A 14,810-nucleotide genomic window follows, 5' to 3' on the forward strand; every position below is an offset into this window, starting at 1 on the left:
AAAAAGGGAAAATTAAAACAAGTTTAAAAGACCATAACATTAAAAACAGAGTAAAAAGACAATCATTAGTGCTCATACTATCAAGACAGGGGATCCGTGCTGAAGGGCTTAAACCAAAAGGTGCTTGTAGGGTTTTCTTTGTTACCTTTGGGCCTAGAAGTCCAGGCTGGTCGGCTAAAACGGTTGCCAACTCCTTCAGAGCGGATCGTAGGAACTTGCGTCTCTCTCTGTGCATGGAGCCACTGCAGACAGACAGACAGACAGGCAGAAGGAGGCAGACTTTAATACAAGATGCATGATTAAAACTGGATTTTGACACTTTCAGGACAATCCCAAAGAGGAGAGAAAGTAAGGGGAAGTCGAGTGACAGCAACGCGACACTCAGGATGAAAGGAAAACATGGCATAAGTAATAAGCATAGAAGCAGAGATGAGACAAAGAACACAGGATAGAACGGGTAAAGAAGGAAAAGTTTCAGAGTGAGACTCCCGGAGGAAGATGCAGTGGGGAGAAAGAGAAACTGACATGACACATAAAAAAATAAATAAAGAAACGCTAAGCCATAAAGAGGAGAACAAAATATATACAGTGGGAGGGAAAATAAAGGTTCTGTGTGTTTAAGTTAAGATATGATGAAAGGAATGCTAACGGGATTACAGTGACACTCACGCATGGGACAGCGCCTGTTCTTTGCACTCTCTGATGTCATTGATGCGTTTGTTATACCTGACAAAAAGCAAAAAGACAGGAATCAATCTTTGGGTTCCTCCTTTTGTCTCTGCGAGGAAACTTCTGAATAATCTAAAGGATTTCTTGGACGGAACGGTAGGACAAATGGGGTCTGTGTGTTTATGAGCTCCTACCCTCTGATGTTAACGAACAGGTCCTCTGCAGCCTTGTGGATGTGGAAGACTTCGTCCCTGAACAGACAGAGGCAGGTGGAGCTCTGCAGCGCCAGCTTCCACAGGGACAGCGCTGCCGGGTCGCTGTTCAGCGCCGCGTGGCACAAAATGAACCCAACTGCAGGGAGAGCATAAAGGACGGGTCAAATGTTGGGCAGTTCGCTACCCTGCTTCAGAAGAGGTATGCATCTCTCCTCCCAAATCTAACAGCCTTATATGATGGGAAAAAACATTTTTCTATTAATTCTCCATTTTGAAACCTGAAATTGAGCATGTTTTGTTGTCCAAATTGCACAAAAGTATTCGCTGCACACCTGTTAGATAAAGGTAGACATGAGGCTTATCTTCCCAACGACTGAGAAGCAGATTTTACATTTTAAAATAATGTAATTCAATAAAGAACTGAATGCATAGGAGTTTTGTGATCAGACTTAATGAAATAAAGTTAGCCAAAGTCATATTATAGCTACAGTGTTTGATTATTAGTGACATCTAATGGTCAGACTGCAAACTGCAGCGACATGAACAGTTCCTCTCATGCCTGTCCCTCCCCAACAATACGGAGGCCTTCATGGTACACAATGCCAACCGCAATGTCCGCATCACCTTTCTTGTCAAATGATGAGGAAGTTTTTTAAAAGGATCATTTTACAAATAGTATTTTTTTACTCTGTGTAATATATATTTCTACAGGCCTAAGATAGCAAATGTACCAGATATTTGTTCCACATTTTTGCCATGTTTTAGTGAGCTGCTATAGTGATATAAACAGATGTAATTGCAGTTGGTTAGTTTATAGTTTGTGTTAGTTGGAAGCATACATTTGCTGTTTACAGAGTCCAAGTCTTGAGTTTAGCAAAGGGTTATTAGATGGAAGGGGGAAAAGAGGCCACAGTGGGCGTCCAGTCAGGGCCAGGCGAGGGAGAGGTGCTAGCGGGGTGACTTCAGCCCATGAGGTAAGATTCGAAGCTCAGAGAAAGTAACCGAGGAATGTATCCAGAAAATGGTTTAGGTGTATACCGACGTGGTCTGTGTGACCAAATAATCCTAATTCTACATGTTGTATTTACGTGTTGCTCTCCATTTTCTACTTCCCTGATTTCCATCGCACTGTCGACATCATCAACGCCAACCCACCGCGATGCCGTCATTAGGCATGCAGTGGTGGAGGAAAGTGGCCGCGCGACTTGCTAGCATTGGGTCAGATTCGGCTTTTCGGTCAAATGGGAAAAGAGCCAAAAGCTTGCTAGAGCTAGTAAAACAACTGGATTTTCAGTGGGAAAGTGACTTTAATGTGCCGCAGTCACATTCGAGCATAATGGCGATCTCTACAGTCACTAGTTTGTAAGCTCTTCCCTGCCGTAGTACAAAGATGTAAGGCAGCGTGAACACAAACATTTGGTTCATAGAAGATAATAACATATATTACATTTCTGTTAGTAAATCCCTGCAACTATTACACACTGCAGCCCTAATAATTTTTAGAGCCGACATTTATTTCCACATTACATGGAAACGTCTAGTGACGTCAAGATGAGGCTTTGTTTAAGCCATCAAGCTCTTATGCTAATTCGTTGGAATAAATGGTTCATTTCTTGTCGCGTGGTATAATCTTCATGTGGTCACTGAGGCCATCTAGTGGCAAATTTATAGTGATTAGACAGAAAAAAGCAGTTAGGTCCTGGCCTGAAATCTTTCTATCAAAATACATATTTATTGCCGTGGCAGAGGCCCAGGTTAGGGTTCAGTAAAACTTACACACGATCCACTTCTCCATAGCGTCCAGTGAGAGGTATTCACAAGGCATCTGAGCAGAGACAAAACCAAAATAAGTTCTTTCTGATGAACTCCTTGAAGATGATACAGGACACATTTTTGTAACATCTCAAAGAGGCAGTTGAGAACTAACAGTGTCTGATTGGGCAGGGTTGAGCATTGTGGAAGGAGCAGAGATCAGTGAGAGCAGCTGAGCGTTCCTCCACTGGTCAGCAGACAGATTTCTCCTGGGATAGACCATCTGAAGGCTGATCAATGCATCAGACAGCGACTGCAAGGAAACAGAAGGAGCAAATTCACCACATTAAAACAAACAACACAAAATGCATACCCCCATTGTAGAAAATAAAATCTTCTCCTCTTGTTATATTATCAGACCGCACAGAGATGCAAGTTATCAATTAAGTTAATCTAAAGTAGATTGATCTTATCAATACCGTAATTTTCGGACTATTAGCCGCACCTGAATATAAGCCGCAGAAGCTAAATTGCACGATTTGTATATATACAAGCCGCACCGGACTATTAGCCGCAGGTTTTTTATGTTTAATTACCATATGGTTCGTTCACAGAGAGGATTGTCGGTAAAGAGGCAACTGTTTGGGGAAGCTCTTATTTATTATTTCTACCGGTACGTTTGTTTTCCATAATGAGGATGTCACACAAACTGACTTGCGCTCGCAATGTCCGTCTTTCTCGCTGTCGTTCTGTCTCCTACCACTCGCGGTAGAAGTCTGCTTCCGGAGTACCTCCCTATTTCCGCACGCGGGGCTACCGTACTTGTGTGTTGAAGCAAATGTGACTTAACATGGTGGATGGTAAAATCCATAGATTTAGGTATTACCCTAGTGGCCGTTAGCTGTAAAAGTCCATAGATAAGCGGCAAGGTCGAAAAATGGGGAAAAAGTCGCAGCTTATAGTCCAAAAATTACGGTAAACCTAAAATTAATGATAAAAGGACATTTTTTTAAATTAGTTTTTTCTTTCCTTTAACAAATTTTTTATGCTGAATTTATCAAAATTGATACATCGTTATATTCTAGTTATTATAGCAGCTTTATCACATACAGACTAAAGACACACTGTAGACTTACGAGTATTTTACGAGTTATTTTAAAGGAGCCGTAGGAGATCTTGGAAAAACGGTTCCAGCAAGCTATAGTTTTGAAAATGCACAACCATGCCTCTCCCTTCACACCACCCCTCGAAACAACGGCAAACGTGAAAGGGACTGTGCTCCAGGAAAAACAAGAGTCAATCATAGAAAGGAGTTTGTTCGTTGTCACAGGCTGAAAGAAGCAGTCGGATGTAAAACCGAAGCAACCTAAATTAACAGCCCACCCTTCATTCACCTCCATCGCCAGGACTCTGACTCTTAGTGGGAGTTTTGCACTTTTCCGTCTGAATCAATAATAATAATAATAATTGAAATTTATTGATCTCACACTCCAGAAATTTACCTGCTCTAATTTCAGTGCTCTAACCACTAGGCCACCATTCCCACATTAATAAACAAACTACTGGTTTCTTACACATTATTAAACTATTGTTATTTAGAAGATATAACAAAACATTAACCTACTAGCTTATTGATTTAAAATGGATAAACAATGTATGCAAACATGATTTCCAATTAACAGAGATCATTAACAGACAGGGTATGTCCCTCTGACATACCATCATACTATATGCTACCTAATTTCAACAAAGCAGATGGTAACTGTGATATAGCTCTATGTTTTTAGCACATCATTCAGTGCTGGAAGACATTTTGATCTGCAAGCAGCGCCTTCAAAACAGTGGTTAAAGTGCCGTTATTTAGACGGAACCACGTGAAGTCATTCAGCATCCTTGTCACCATTAAACAGTGCAAATAATCCCAAACTGGACTTTGGATCCATTCCTGTTTCTGCCCTAGCATCCCTCCGCTTTGGCGTTACTTCTGTTGCAAATCCAAATGAGCTTCCCATAGGAATGAACAACATCCTGTAGTGGATGGCGGTAATATAGCAGCACTGAAAGAAACTCTAAGGATGGACATTTTACTGAATAACTGGAACAAATCTTTATCTAATAAAGCATTTATTTAACATCCCTAATAAGAGCAGAATAGGCACCTTTCCATGTGGTACAAACTCCTCCATCATCTTCTTTAAAGGGTTCTCGTAGTCGACGATCATCTGACCCAGCCTGGGGTATTCCCTGTCACTGAAAGCCAAACATCCTGGGTTAATACACACGTTATAGCCTCTGCTTAAGCTTTATTAGAGTTGGATGGCACAGAGCATCAGGTCTGGATGATTCAAACTAAAAGAGCAACTAAACTAAGCTTTCATTAATCACCTGGCTCCATGGGTCATCTCATGGGCATAGTTGTACAATCCTATGATGGCCTTTCTCTCCTCTATGCGGGAGAGGACTATCATCAGAGTGGTGTATGTCACCACCAGGTCCAGATAGTTCTTGGTCAGGTCAAAGTTCACAGTCTGAGAAACAAAAACAGGAACATCTAGAAATAACAACCTCCACAAAACAGATCACAGGTTTAAAAAGTAGTGAAGCCTCAATAATTAAAACACCTTTATTCTCATTAGAGCTTCCAGGTAAAAGTAAAAGATGGTCTAAAATAAAAAGTGAAAATGACCCAGCTTACAATGTCGAAGAAGACTTGGCAGGCATCAATTGTGTTGAGCAGCTCGCACACATGGTCCTGATGAAAGCAGCAAAAACACAGCTTAAAAGTCTTGAAATAAAAAACTCTTATATTGACTATTGAGCTGGAAAGCCTTTTTATTCATTTATTTTGCTAAAGGTAACATTATTATACATTTTTAAACCTTTATGCCAGTCACTAACGGGTTGCATACAATAATACAATTCTAATAGTTGACCAGGCCCTGTTAGCATATTGATATTTTTCTTTACACTTTGTTTTTGCTCATCCTGTTAGTAAATAACGCACTTTGTGCATTTTTACAATAATATTGCAGGTACGATACTGGGCATGAGCCCTTGGAGAAACCAAGGAAGTAGTCTACTTCCTTTCTTCTTGATAGGAAGGGAGGATTAATTAGAACTCCCCAGATTCAGTAGGTTGATCTATTAAATAGATATAGTTCGTCCTCGATCAAACTGAGCTATTCTTTTACCGCGAGGAATGGCAGAAAGGTTGGGCTTTATTTAGTAGTGGCCATCTGGCTTTCTGGTAGTTCTGTGATACTGCCAGCAGATGGTGCCAAAATATTGACACCAGCTCATTACACCTGGTGCTGGATTTCTATTTAGGCTCAAATAGAACTAAATCTAAACACTATTAGGGTGGATGCTTGGAATAAACAAATGTATTTTATCCTAATCAAATGGTTTTTGGTCTTTTTGTAGTACATATTGTTGCTATGCACATTTAAATGTTACCAAAAAACAACTGATAAATGTTCCATGAAAGTTCAACAACAATCCAAGGGACTTTGTTTCCAAGTTTAAAGACGTTTCTCTTCCCATCCATGAAGCTTTTTTCAATGTGTCAGAATAGGGGGTGGTTTGGCTTCTTTTGTTAGCCTGCAATGTCCCATACCTGTCTATGTCTCTGAAGGGGTGTCATTAGACAAACGACCACGATTCCAAAGGGCTGGAGCCATATGTCCGCTTCAATTTGCATCTTGCCGAAGCAAAAACAAGGCTTTGTTGGGCTATTGTATAAAGCAACTCAAAGCTATTTCTGACTTTAAATTGAAAAGGCTTCCTGGATGGGAAGGGAAACGTCTTCAAACTAGGAAACAAAGTCCAGAGGTTTGTTTTTAATCTTTCTTTAGAATGACTATGACCTGGATGACTGAGAATCTTCACCAGCAACTGATAAATGCATTTATCCTGCAATGCCAAACGGTCTCGATTGCAAGGCTGCATCTTCCTTGATGGAGAGACTTGTCATAGTTAGAAGAGACTCAATATCAAGGAAATGTGGCTGTTCATGCCAGTGACCATAGATTAAAATGCTAACCCATGGCACCATATGACCAAGTTGCTGATCAACAGGAGAGGAGAGGGAGGTTCGTCCATTCATTGTTCTGTCAAAGGAATAACCCTTGATTGCCAAAGCTCCCTATGCATTAAAACTTTCAAGATTCAGTCCAATAAAATGCGCAGATTAAGACTTAAAAGCACAATAAGCTGGTTTGCTTTAGCAGAAAGAACTGGGAATAGATTGGGAATAACCCAAAGAAGAATTTGCTTTATAAATTGGAAAATATTCACAGCATTACATTAATCACCGGAGCCAATGTTGGAAGAACAACAACATTAATTACAGACAGATGTCATTGCTTTAAGCGCTGCAGTTAAGAAACATTAGAAAACGACTGTTTTCTTTACTTGCCTTGAATTCCATGACGTCCACAAAGGTGAAATAGTAGAGAGCCAAGTTCTTCAGGATCTCAGACTTCTCCTTCTGCAGCTGAGCCAACTGTTGCTGTAAAACCATTAAAGATAAGGTGAATTTTCACAATTATTTAGCTTTTTTGGTTGTTTGTTTTTCTGCAGCTGCTTTGCATTATGGGAAAATCATCTTTCCTTCAATAGAGGTAGTAAAGGATAATAAAAGTTAGCTAAAGGGTAGAGATACGTCATACTAGATTCTCACAGACAAATAACCTTTAGTAAAAAAGAATGCCATGAATTATTGTCATTCAAAAGGGTTTCAAAGAAAGAATTATCTGCTTTTGTTCAGGTGACAAAAGCAGTTAAATTAACATAAATTTTAATAAGTAAAAAAATGTTGGATAACTTTTTTTGACAGACTACGTTTCTTACAACCAGAAAATTTCTCAAAAAGCCAAAGCTTTTAGGCAAAGCGACTGTTTGTAGCAACAGGTGGGGGAGGGGCAGTGCTAATTCTTTGGCTTTCTGTCTATTCAGAGTGTAAAATAATGCAGCTTCTTGTCAGCTGGCTGAAAGAGAAGCAGCTGGGCTGTTTGGAAATGATCCTGGGTGCTAAATGAAGGAATGATGGGTCATTTTAAATAACTGCAGTCAGTTCATGACTTTTCTTATTCCACCCCTAAATTAACATCATGAAACTGCATTTTTACTTCAGGGTATCCGTCAGTGGGAATTTCAAACCGCTACATTCAAAGCTAAAGCTGTTCATGCTGGAAAGATTTTCCCTAAAAAGAAATAGATCTGAGCAGCAGAGCAGGGTGGATGCTTCCAGAAAAGGCTTCAGAAAATGATTCACCAGAGAGAAGAGTTTAATCTGAACCAAGAATCTTTACCCTGAACATTAGACATTTAAGCTCCAAAGACCCTTTAACCCACTCCCCCCCACACACACACTCATAGATATATATAGGTGATAAGGTAAATGTAGGTTTAGTAAAGTAAAATGCTGCAGCGTAGATGATGCTGGAGCTTCCTGAGTTCCAGCACCATCTACAGCTTCTGGAAGCAGCTTCACAGGGAGAGGATGCTACACAGAGCTGCTGCAACAAAGAGTTTCCCCTCAAAAACTAAAATTTAACTTTAATCTGAATGGTTGTGTAAAACTTTGTTTTCCCTTTTTTTCAGTTGCAAAACTTGTTTGTTTATTGTTTTAATTTCTTTGTTTGGGTTCAGCTCCTTTTTTCAGGTTCAATTGTTTCATTTTGAATAAACTTTTCAGACCCAATTTAGCTTCTTAGACTGATGCCCTTCAGGGTTCCTCATTGCAGTCAGCTTGTCACCCAATCAGGAACCAGTTGGTCATTAAATCACCAACCAGCAGAAAAGCAGCTTTCACACCAGGTAGTTTAACATCCACACAGATCAGTCACACAGTGGATGGAGGAGAGAAAGTGAAAGAAAAAAGGTGCTGCTGGCAGTGGGGAAAGGGGGGAGCAAAGCAAAACCCACCTCAATCACATTTGAACACAGCTACAAAAATGTACTTCACAAAACAAAAGGTACATCAACTAAAATTCAAAGAAGTTACAGGAACTTGGTTCCAAAAAAACTTACCAAAAAGCACAAGTCCGGAATAAGCCAAGATTAGCATGCAGAACACAAACAAACACAGAAAAAACAAAACAAAAAACAAAACAACAACATAAGAGACAATCGTTGCACTGTTATACTGAATAAAGCAGTTAGCATAGCACACAACAACACAGTTTTACAGATAAAAACAACAGTTTGCTAAATGATGTTCAGCAGGGGCCAGAAGGTACAAATTAACATGGGAAGCTGACAGAGTTAATAGGATGAGCAAAAACCAGAGCCTCAGTACGCAAAAACACACAAACACAGTGAAAAACCTGAAATTATTCAAACATATTCAACATTGGAACACACCTATTATTTCCTTATTGAACAAAAAACTCGGTTTCTAATGATAACGTGACAGGAGCCACTGCTAATTGGTCATGTTATCAAACTAAAGAGAAGTGCTGCTTGCATATTTTGCTATTGCTCACTTGGATTAAATGATTTGGACTTTATAAGAATAATACCTCAGAAAACCTTAAAATAAGATGAAATTGTATTTCTATTTGGTTTATAGTTATGCACTTATTTCCACACCATAGAACAGAGATAGGTGACGTCTGTTCTCCAGTGCCTGAAGAGAAATGAATGGTTGATGGCCAGGCCTTTGCTAAACTTACCAGCATTCCAAGGAGGTAATTTGGCCTTTTTTCTGACGTTAGGTTAGGCTAGAAATCAAGAGTTGCTGTTGATCAGTTTAATTAATATCAGTTGGTCTTTGACTAGGCTAAACTGTCAGTTTATAGCAAGTCATTGCAAGATGGTCGCTTCCTGGCATGGAAAGTTCTGGAGTACTGCCAGTAGAGGATAATGAATATTCATGGCTACATTCACACTGCAGGCTGAAGTGACCCAAATCCGATTTTTTCATGGCAGTCTGAACAACACAGATCAGATTTTTTCCAATGCGACCCAGGCCACTTGGCTCTATGGTCCTGATCTTTTCAAATGTGACCTGTGTCTGAAGGCCAGGTCGCATTCATCCAACCTAAACGCCATTAATACCCGACAAACATCACTATTCTGCGTCTTGCTGCGCAGAAACAGCAAGAAAAACAACAACCATGGCGGATGATGATGTGGAGAGCTGTATTTATGTTTAAACATATTGAAAAGATTGAGTTTTTGTGGTTGGAAAAGACCGCTAGATGCACGCCGGTACTACCATCCATGTTTACTTCTGAAAAAAAAAGAGCACACTGGCCTGTGACGTCACTGCGTCCTCTACTGCGCATGCGGGACACTTGCGTTGTATGACTGCAGTTCACATAGGCGATCACATACAAGTCACATATATTTGGAAATGTGAACGGCAACTGAAAAGATCGGATTTAAAAAAAAAATCGGAATTGAGCATCAAGGCCTGCAGTGTGAACGTAGCCTATATCTGCTCATTTCAGGGGTCAGTTTCAAGAATCAGGTTTAATAAACTCAGATTCAAACTCACAACTCTAAATTGATCTAGCCTAAGGTTGGGAACTCTTGAGTTTTTCGTTTCACTGCAGCTGCTGTGATCTAGTTCATTCAACTCTAATGCGTGCGTAATACATATAGAAAGCCATTATCAGTGGAGCACCGATTTGATGAGTCACCATTTTTATGATTTTAATGCAGAAATGAAAAAAAAAAGAAGGAAAATGTGTTGCAACGGTGCTACAGCTACAAAGGAGAGGAAGATGGCGTAGGAGAAGAATGTTCCTGGAGGTAATGCGTAAGTTTATTTGAAATGGACTATGGCAGGCTATTTTGACATTTATTAAAAGCACTTTCCTCTCCGTTTTTCCATTTGTAGATCTATAAAATAGGATACTTCCTGTTCAAAATTACACTCCTAATTGGAACGGTGGGAACAGATTTTCTAAATGACATTTTTGCAGCAAAAACTGAATTTCAGAAAGTAAAAAAACTAAATTGTAATAGTAAGAATTAAGTTTGGTACATCTAGAAATATTTTTGACATTTATCAGCTTGACTGAATATGTATTAATGATATTAATGATATAATCTGTTTCTTCATTGTCAAAATAATAACAATAGGGATATGGAGATCTGAAATTTATTTCTAGACATCTAGAATGTTTATTCATTTGGTTTGAAATGGTCATTTTGACAAGGATTTTTTTATTCCAGATATTAGAAACACATATTCAGTCAAATGAATACATATCCAAACAGCCTGCCATAGCCTGTTGTAATCACAATAACATTCTAGGTTTTCTTCTTGAATGGTGGTAGATCAATGTTTTAGGGGAAATCATCAGGCAGCAGGTAAAGATGAAGTCTAAAAACATTGTTCTAATATATAGAACATGGTAATCATCTCATTGGGTTCCTCCTCATGTTGATTCTGTCTTCCATCACACAGTAAATACCAAGTGTCTTTTTATAGCTGCTTTGGATGTTCTCTTCCCAGTAAATGGCCATCATTAGTGGTTATCAGTCCCATAGAATGGCTTCAGATTGTGCCAGTAGGCTTGGTAGGCTGTTATCACTGAATTAATCCTAATCCTAACCCTAAGGTAATTTGTTCCCCCCCGCGCGGAATTAATTAATCTATTTATGGGTACTCCACCTTCCTCCCACAGTCCAAAAACATGACTGTCAGGTTAATTGGCTTCTCTAAATTCTCCTTAGGTGTGAATGTGTCAATGGTTGTTTGTTGTTTGTCTCTGTGTTGCCCTGCAATGGACCTTTCCAGGGTGGACCCCGCCTCTGGCCTGTAGACAGCTGGAGATAGGCTCCAGTGACCCGAGTTGGGATAAAGCGTGATGGAAAATGGATGGCTGGATATTTACGTGTAATCTGAAAATAATTTCACTGGTTCTTTAAGTACTATAAAAATAAATAAAAAATATTATCCCGCATGTTGCTCATATAAAACAATCCAAAAGCAAACAAATCTCACATCTTGTGAACTGATTTGTAGAATCCTCTGCCCATAAATATTCAATTCTCTGCAAATCAATGAGACAATTCTTTAATAAGAGCCTCTTCAATAGGAAATTAAATGTTTGTTTTTAAAACCTAATGTGTTTAACGGACCCAGTGAATTATTTTTTTTTTCTTTTGATGCACAACACTACGACAATAATTTCCTGACTAAATGGGGAAATAAAACTATGTGACTGGCTGTAAGGAGAGCAGAAGAAGAGGACACTCTGAACAAAACCTGCTCCCAACCAGGTTAGTTCTGGGGAGAATGTAACCATGGTGACTGAAACAGAGGTTGGTTAAGCTCACTGTAAAATGGAAAATTCAGTTTCCCCAATTTTAGCTTTAGAGAACCTGCTTATTGAAACAGACCCCTGGGCTGGAATTCTATTTAGGCTGAAAAAGGAAAATCTAAACAACATTAGGACAGATAATTTTATTTAATATAGTTTTATCAGGATCAAAAGGCTCTGGTCTTTTTTGTACAGGCATGTAAGGTAAATAAGCTCCTTTAAATGTTGACACAAAATAACTTTTAATGCGTTCAAACTTCAATGCTCCTTGCAAGGGGAATCCTGCAGCTCCTTTTCCACCATAATGGCTAGTAAAAGTTTCCATCAGTATTTCAGAAACAGGACAGAAGCTGTTTTAAGCTGATTATTGTAGCTCAGGTAAACAAAAGGACCTGCAGACATGAATGATACAGCAGGAAAAACACCAGATGGAAATTTTAGAAAACTTACATTGTTATTGCGCGTCTCCACAGCAGGAAACTTCCTTACGATAAATTTAACGGCAGACTCCAGGTTCTTGTCAACAAGATAGGAGGGCTTGGCCTTTGGGTCACCGCATGCCTGCAGGAGAAAAAGCGGAGGAGTTAATGAGAAACCAAATAAAAAACCTACATACATGTAGCTCTTTGTTTCAGCTTTTCTGAAATGTCTTTCCTTGTAATCAGGCTTGTTAGATCCAGTTATTGCAAAGAAATGCATTTAGTGCTTACAGTCAATCCTGGTTCATCCCAAAAAACGCATAATAAAGCGACCTGTTTTGTTTATCATTTACATGCACCTGTCAAACCAGGGGGTCCCGTACAATAAACAGGGTATGTTTTACATTTAACCATTAAAAGTCTGGCATTTATGTTGCAATAAACCAGGTTTGGCTGTAAAAACCTGAAGTGATCGATGGTTCTCAGCCTCTGAACTGTGAAACATTTATACAGTTTTACAAATACTTTAAAAACCATTAAGAGGTAATCAATTTGAAAAGTAGACAAAACTATAAAGCCAAAGAATAATTCACAAGATTAAAAACAAATAAAGTTGAGAACCATCAAGAGAACTCCAGAGAGGACATGGTGGTTAATGTGACCATGTGACAGGTAGTGGTTCACAGGCAGAATTGAAATGAAACGGGTAAGAAGTGTTTAAAAAAAAAAAAGTATTAGCAGAATTTTCCAGAGCAGAAGCATTTCCCTCATTCCATTAGAAATGTTAGCAGTCTCTGCTCACCCTCATGCATTATGGGTAGCATAGTATTGAATGATGATAGGGTCCATGCATTCACCAGAAACAGTGTATTTTGAACGCTGATATTGAGACTGGAGGCTGTCTTTGCATGACTGGTTTTTCAGGGAATGTATCTACAAAAGCTACTGACCAAAAAAAAAAACAACAACAAACAAAACTACTAAAACTAGACTTGCCTGTTGACCAATAAACAGACTGGTTAAGACAACAATGCTGAGCTGAATTTAGTTTAGTTTTTCCAGAGGGGTTCCTCTACATCCATAAGTACTTAATACAAATTAAGTTTCTAATTATGTGACACATTTGCTGGTTAAAATCTGCAAATAAGCTGGAAACAAATAGAAGTTATAGGATATCAAATAAAAATAATATCAAATGAATGAAAACAATCTACAAATCTGAATTTACTAACAATACATACACCTTTACATAGGAATAAACTTAAGCCTCTACCTAAGGGACATGAGCCATTATCTACAGCCCCTGAAACCAACTTCAGGTTGTCTAAAGATGGAGTTTACATCATGACCACTTGTATAACAGTCACCACTGCAGGATCTCATGTAGCACAATTAGAAAACCATGGAGTGATTAGAAATTAGGGAAAACAGTTAGGGACCAGAATTGGAGGCGATGTCGCCTCTGGTCAAAAAATTAGTTAATTACCAGTGAGACACAAAGGGTTCCAAAAAAATGTTTTAAAATCTTTTCCTTTTCTTTGTAGAGCTCCTAAGTTTGGTCAGTCTCCCATTTTTCCAATTATGCTGGTTAGCAGAGAACGGGACAGGGAGCTCGCTGTGGAACCAGTCAAGGAGCTAAAACGACTCCTACAACCTGGTGTAAGGGTGTGCAAAATAATCGTCATGACGATGCATCGTGATTCTAATTTTGTGATCTACTACATCGATTCTTGAAGGCAAGAATCGATTATAAAAAAAAAAAATTAACAAATAAAATACATTAATGGTTGGCACACATCAGCCAAATCAAGTGTAATACAACTTCCAGTCCAGCAGATGTCGCTGCGGATGTGTTGACGCTCGCTGCTTTGTGTCACAAGCATTTGCGGCCGCGGGATACTGAGACGAGTCATTCGTAAACAAAATATGGAGGAGACTGAGAAAATTTGCCCCCCAGCTCCATCACATTTCAAGTCAGATGCCTTGATGCATTCTGGCTTTAAAAACAAAGAAGGTAAAAATTAAATCGATATGATGCACGTAATTTGCAAAAGGACCACTGAGGCCATGTAACTTCACATGTAACCGCTACATATTAAAACAACAACCTTATTTTATCTTTATTTAGATGGCAAAACAACACTCAAACGCTGTGGATTTTCTTTTAATTCGATTTTTCTTTTTTGCGATTTAGGTTTTAAAAACGGAAACAGAAAAACCACATGCTTGTTTTGTTTTTTCGTTTTTTGTTTCCAAACGAAAAACCCAAAGAACAAACCATACACGGATTAAATAAATAAATTTGGGTCACTTTAGGCTGCAGTGTGAACATAGCCTATATTGTTGTGTTTCAACTATGGCAAGCCTGCTTCTTTAGCTCATTATTTCACAGAAAATAAAGCAAGCAGTCATTCTGAAATATTAACATTCGTTACCATAGAGATGGTTTCTTGCAGATGCTCTTAGAAGATATT

At 38.9% G+C, this 14,810-nt stretch overlaps 1 protein-coding gene across 4 annotated transcripts in view; it reads right to left on the minus strand.

The window, feature by feature from the left end:
* The window catches only part of nckap1 (NCK-associated protein 1), a 56,020-nt gene that overhangs the window by 23,666 nt on the left and 17,544 nt on the right, over nucleotides 1-14,810 (minus strand). For 2 of the 4 annotated variants that reach the window (XM_015392870.1, XM_015392868.1), the window contains 10 exons: nucleotides 12,368-12,478; nucleotides 7,054-7,140; nucleotides 5,332-5,388; nucleotides 5,022-5,164; nucleotides 4,796-4,886; nucleotides 2,812-2,949; nucleotides 2,661-2,709; nucleotides 864-1,020; nucleotides 670-726; nucleotides 146-242 (listed from right to left, as the gene is read on the minus strand). In XM_015392870.1, coding sequence (XP_015248356.1) covers nucleotides 146-242; nucleotides 670-726; nucleotides 864-1,020; nucleotides 2,661-2,709; nucleotides 2,812-2,949; nucleotides 4,796-4,886; nucleotides 5,022-5,164; nucleotides 5,332-5,388; nucleotides 7,054-7,140; nucleotides 12,368-12,478 — 987 coding nt within the window. Of the gene's footprint in view, nucleotides 1-145; nucleotides 243-669; nucleotides 727-863; nucleotides 1,021-2,660; nucleotides 2,710-2,811; nucleotides 2,950-4,795; nucleotides 4,887-5,021; nucleotides 5,165-5,331; nucleotides 5,389-7,053; nucleotides 7,147-12,367; nucleotides 12,479-14,810 lie in introns of all 4 variants that reach the window. The other 2 variants (XM_015392866.1, XM_015392869.1) reach the window with 1 other exon arrangement.

The sequence above is a fragment of the Cyprinodon variegatus genome, unplaced genomic scaffold (genome assembly GCF_000732505.1).
Source record: "Cyprinodon variegatus isolate N-32 unplaced genomic scaffold, C_variegatus-1.0 Scaffold611, whole genome shotgun sequence".
Classification (NCBI taxonomy): Eukaryota; Metazoa; Chordata; class Actinopteri; order Cyprinodontiformes; family Cyprinodontidae; genus Cyprinodon; species Cyprinodon variegatus.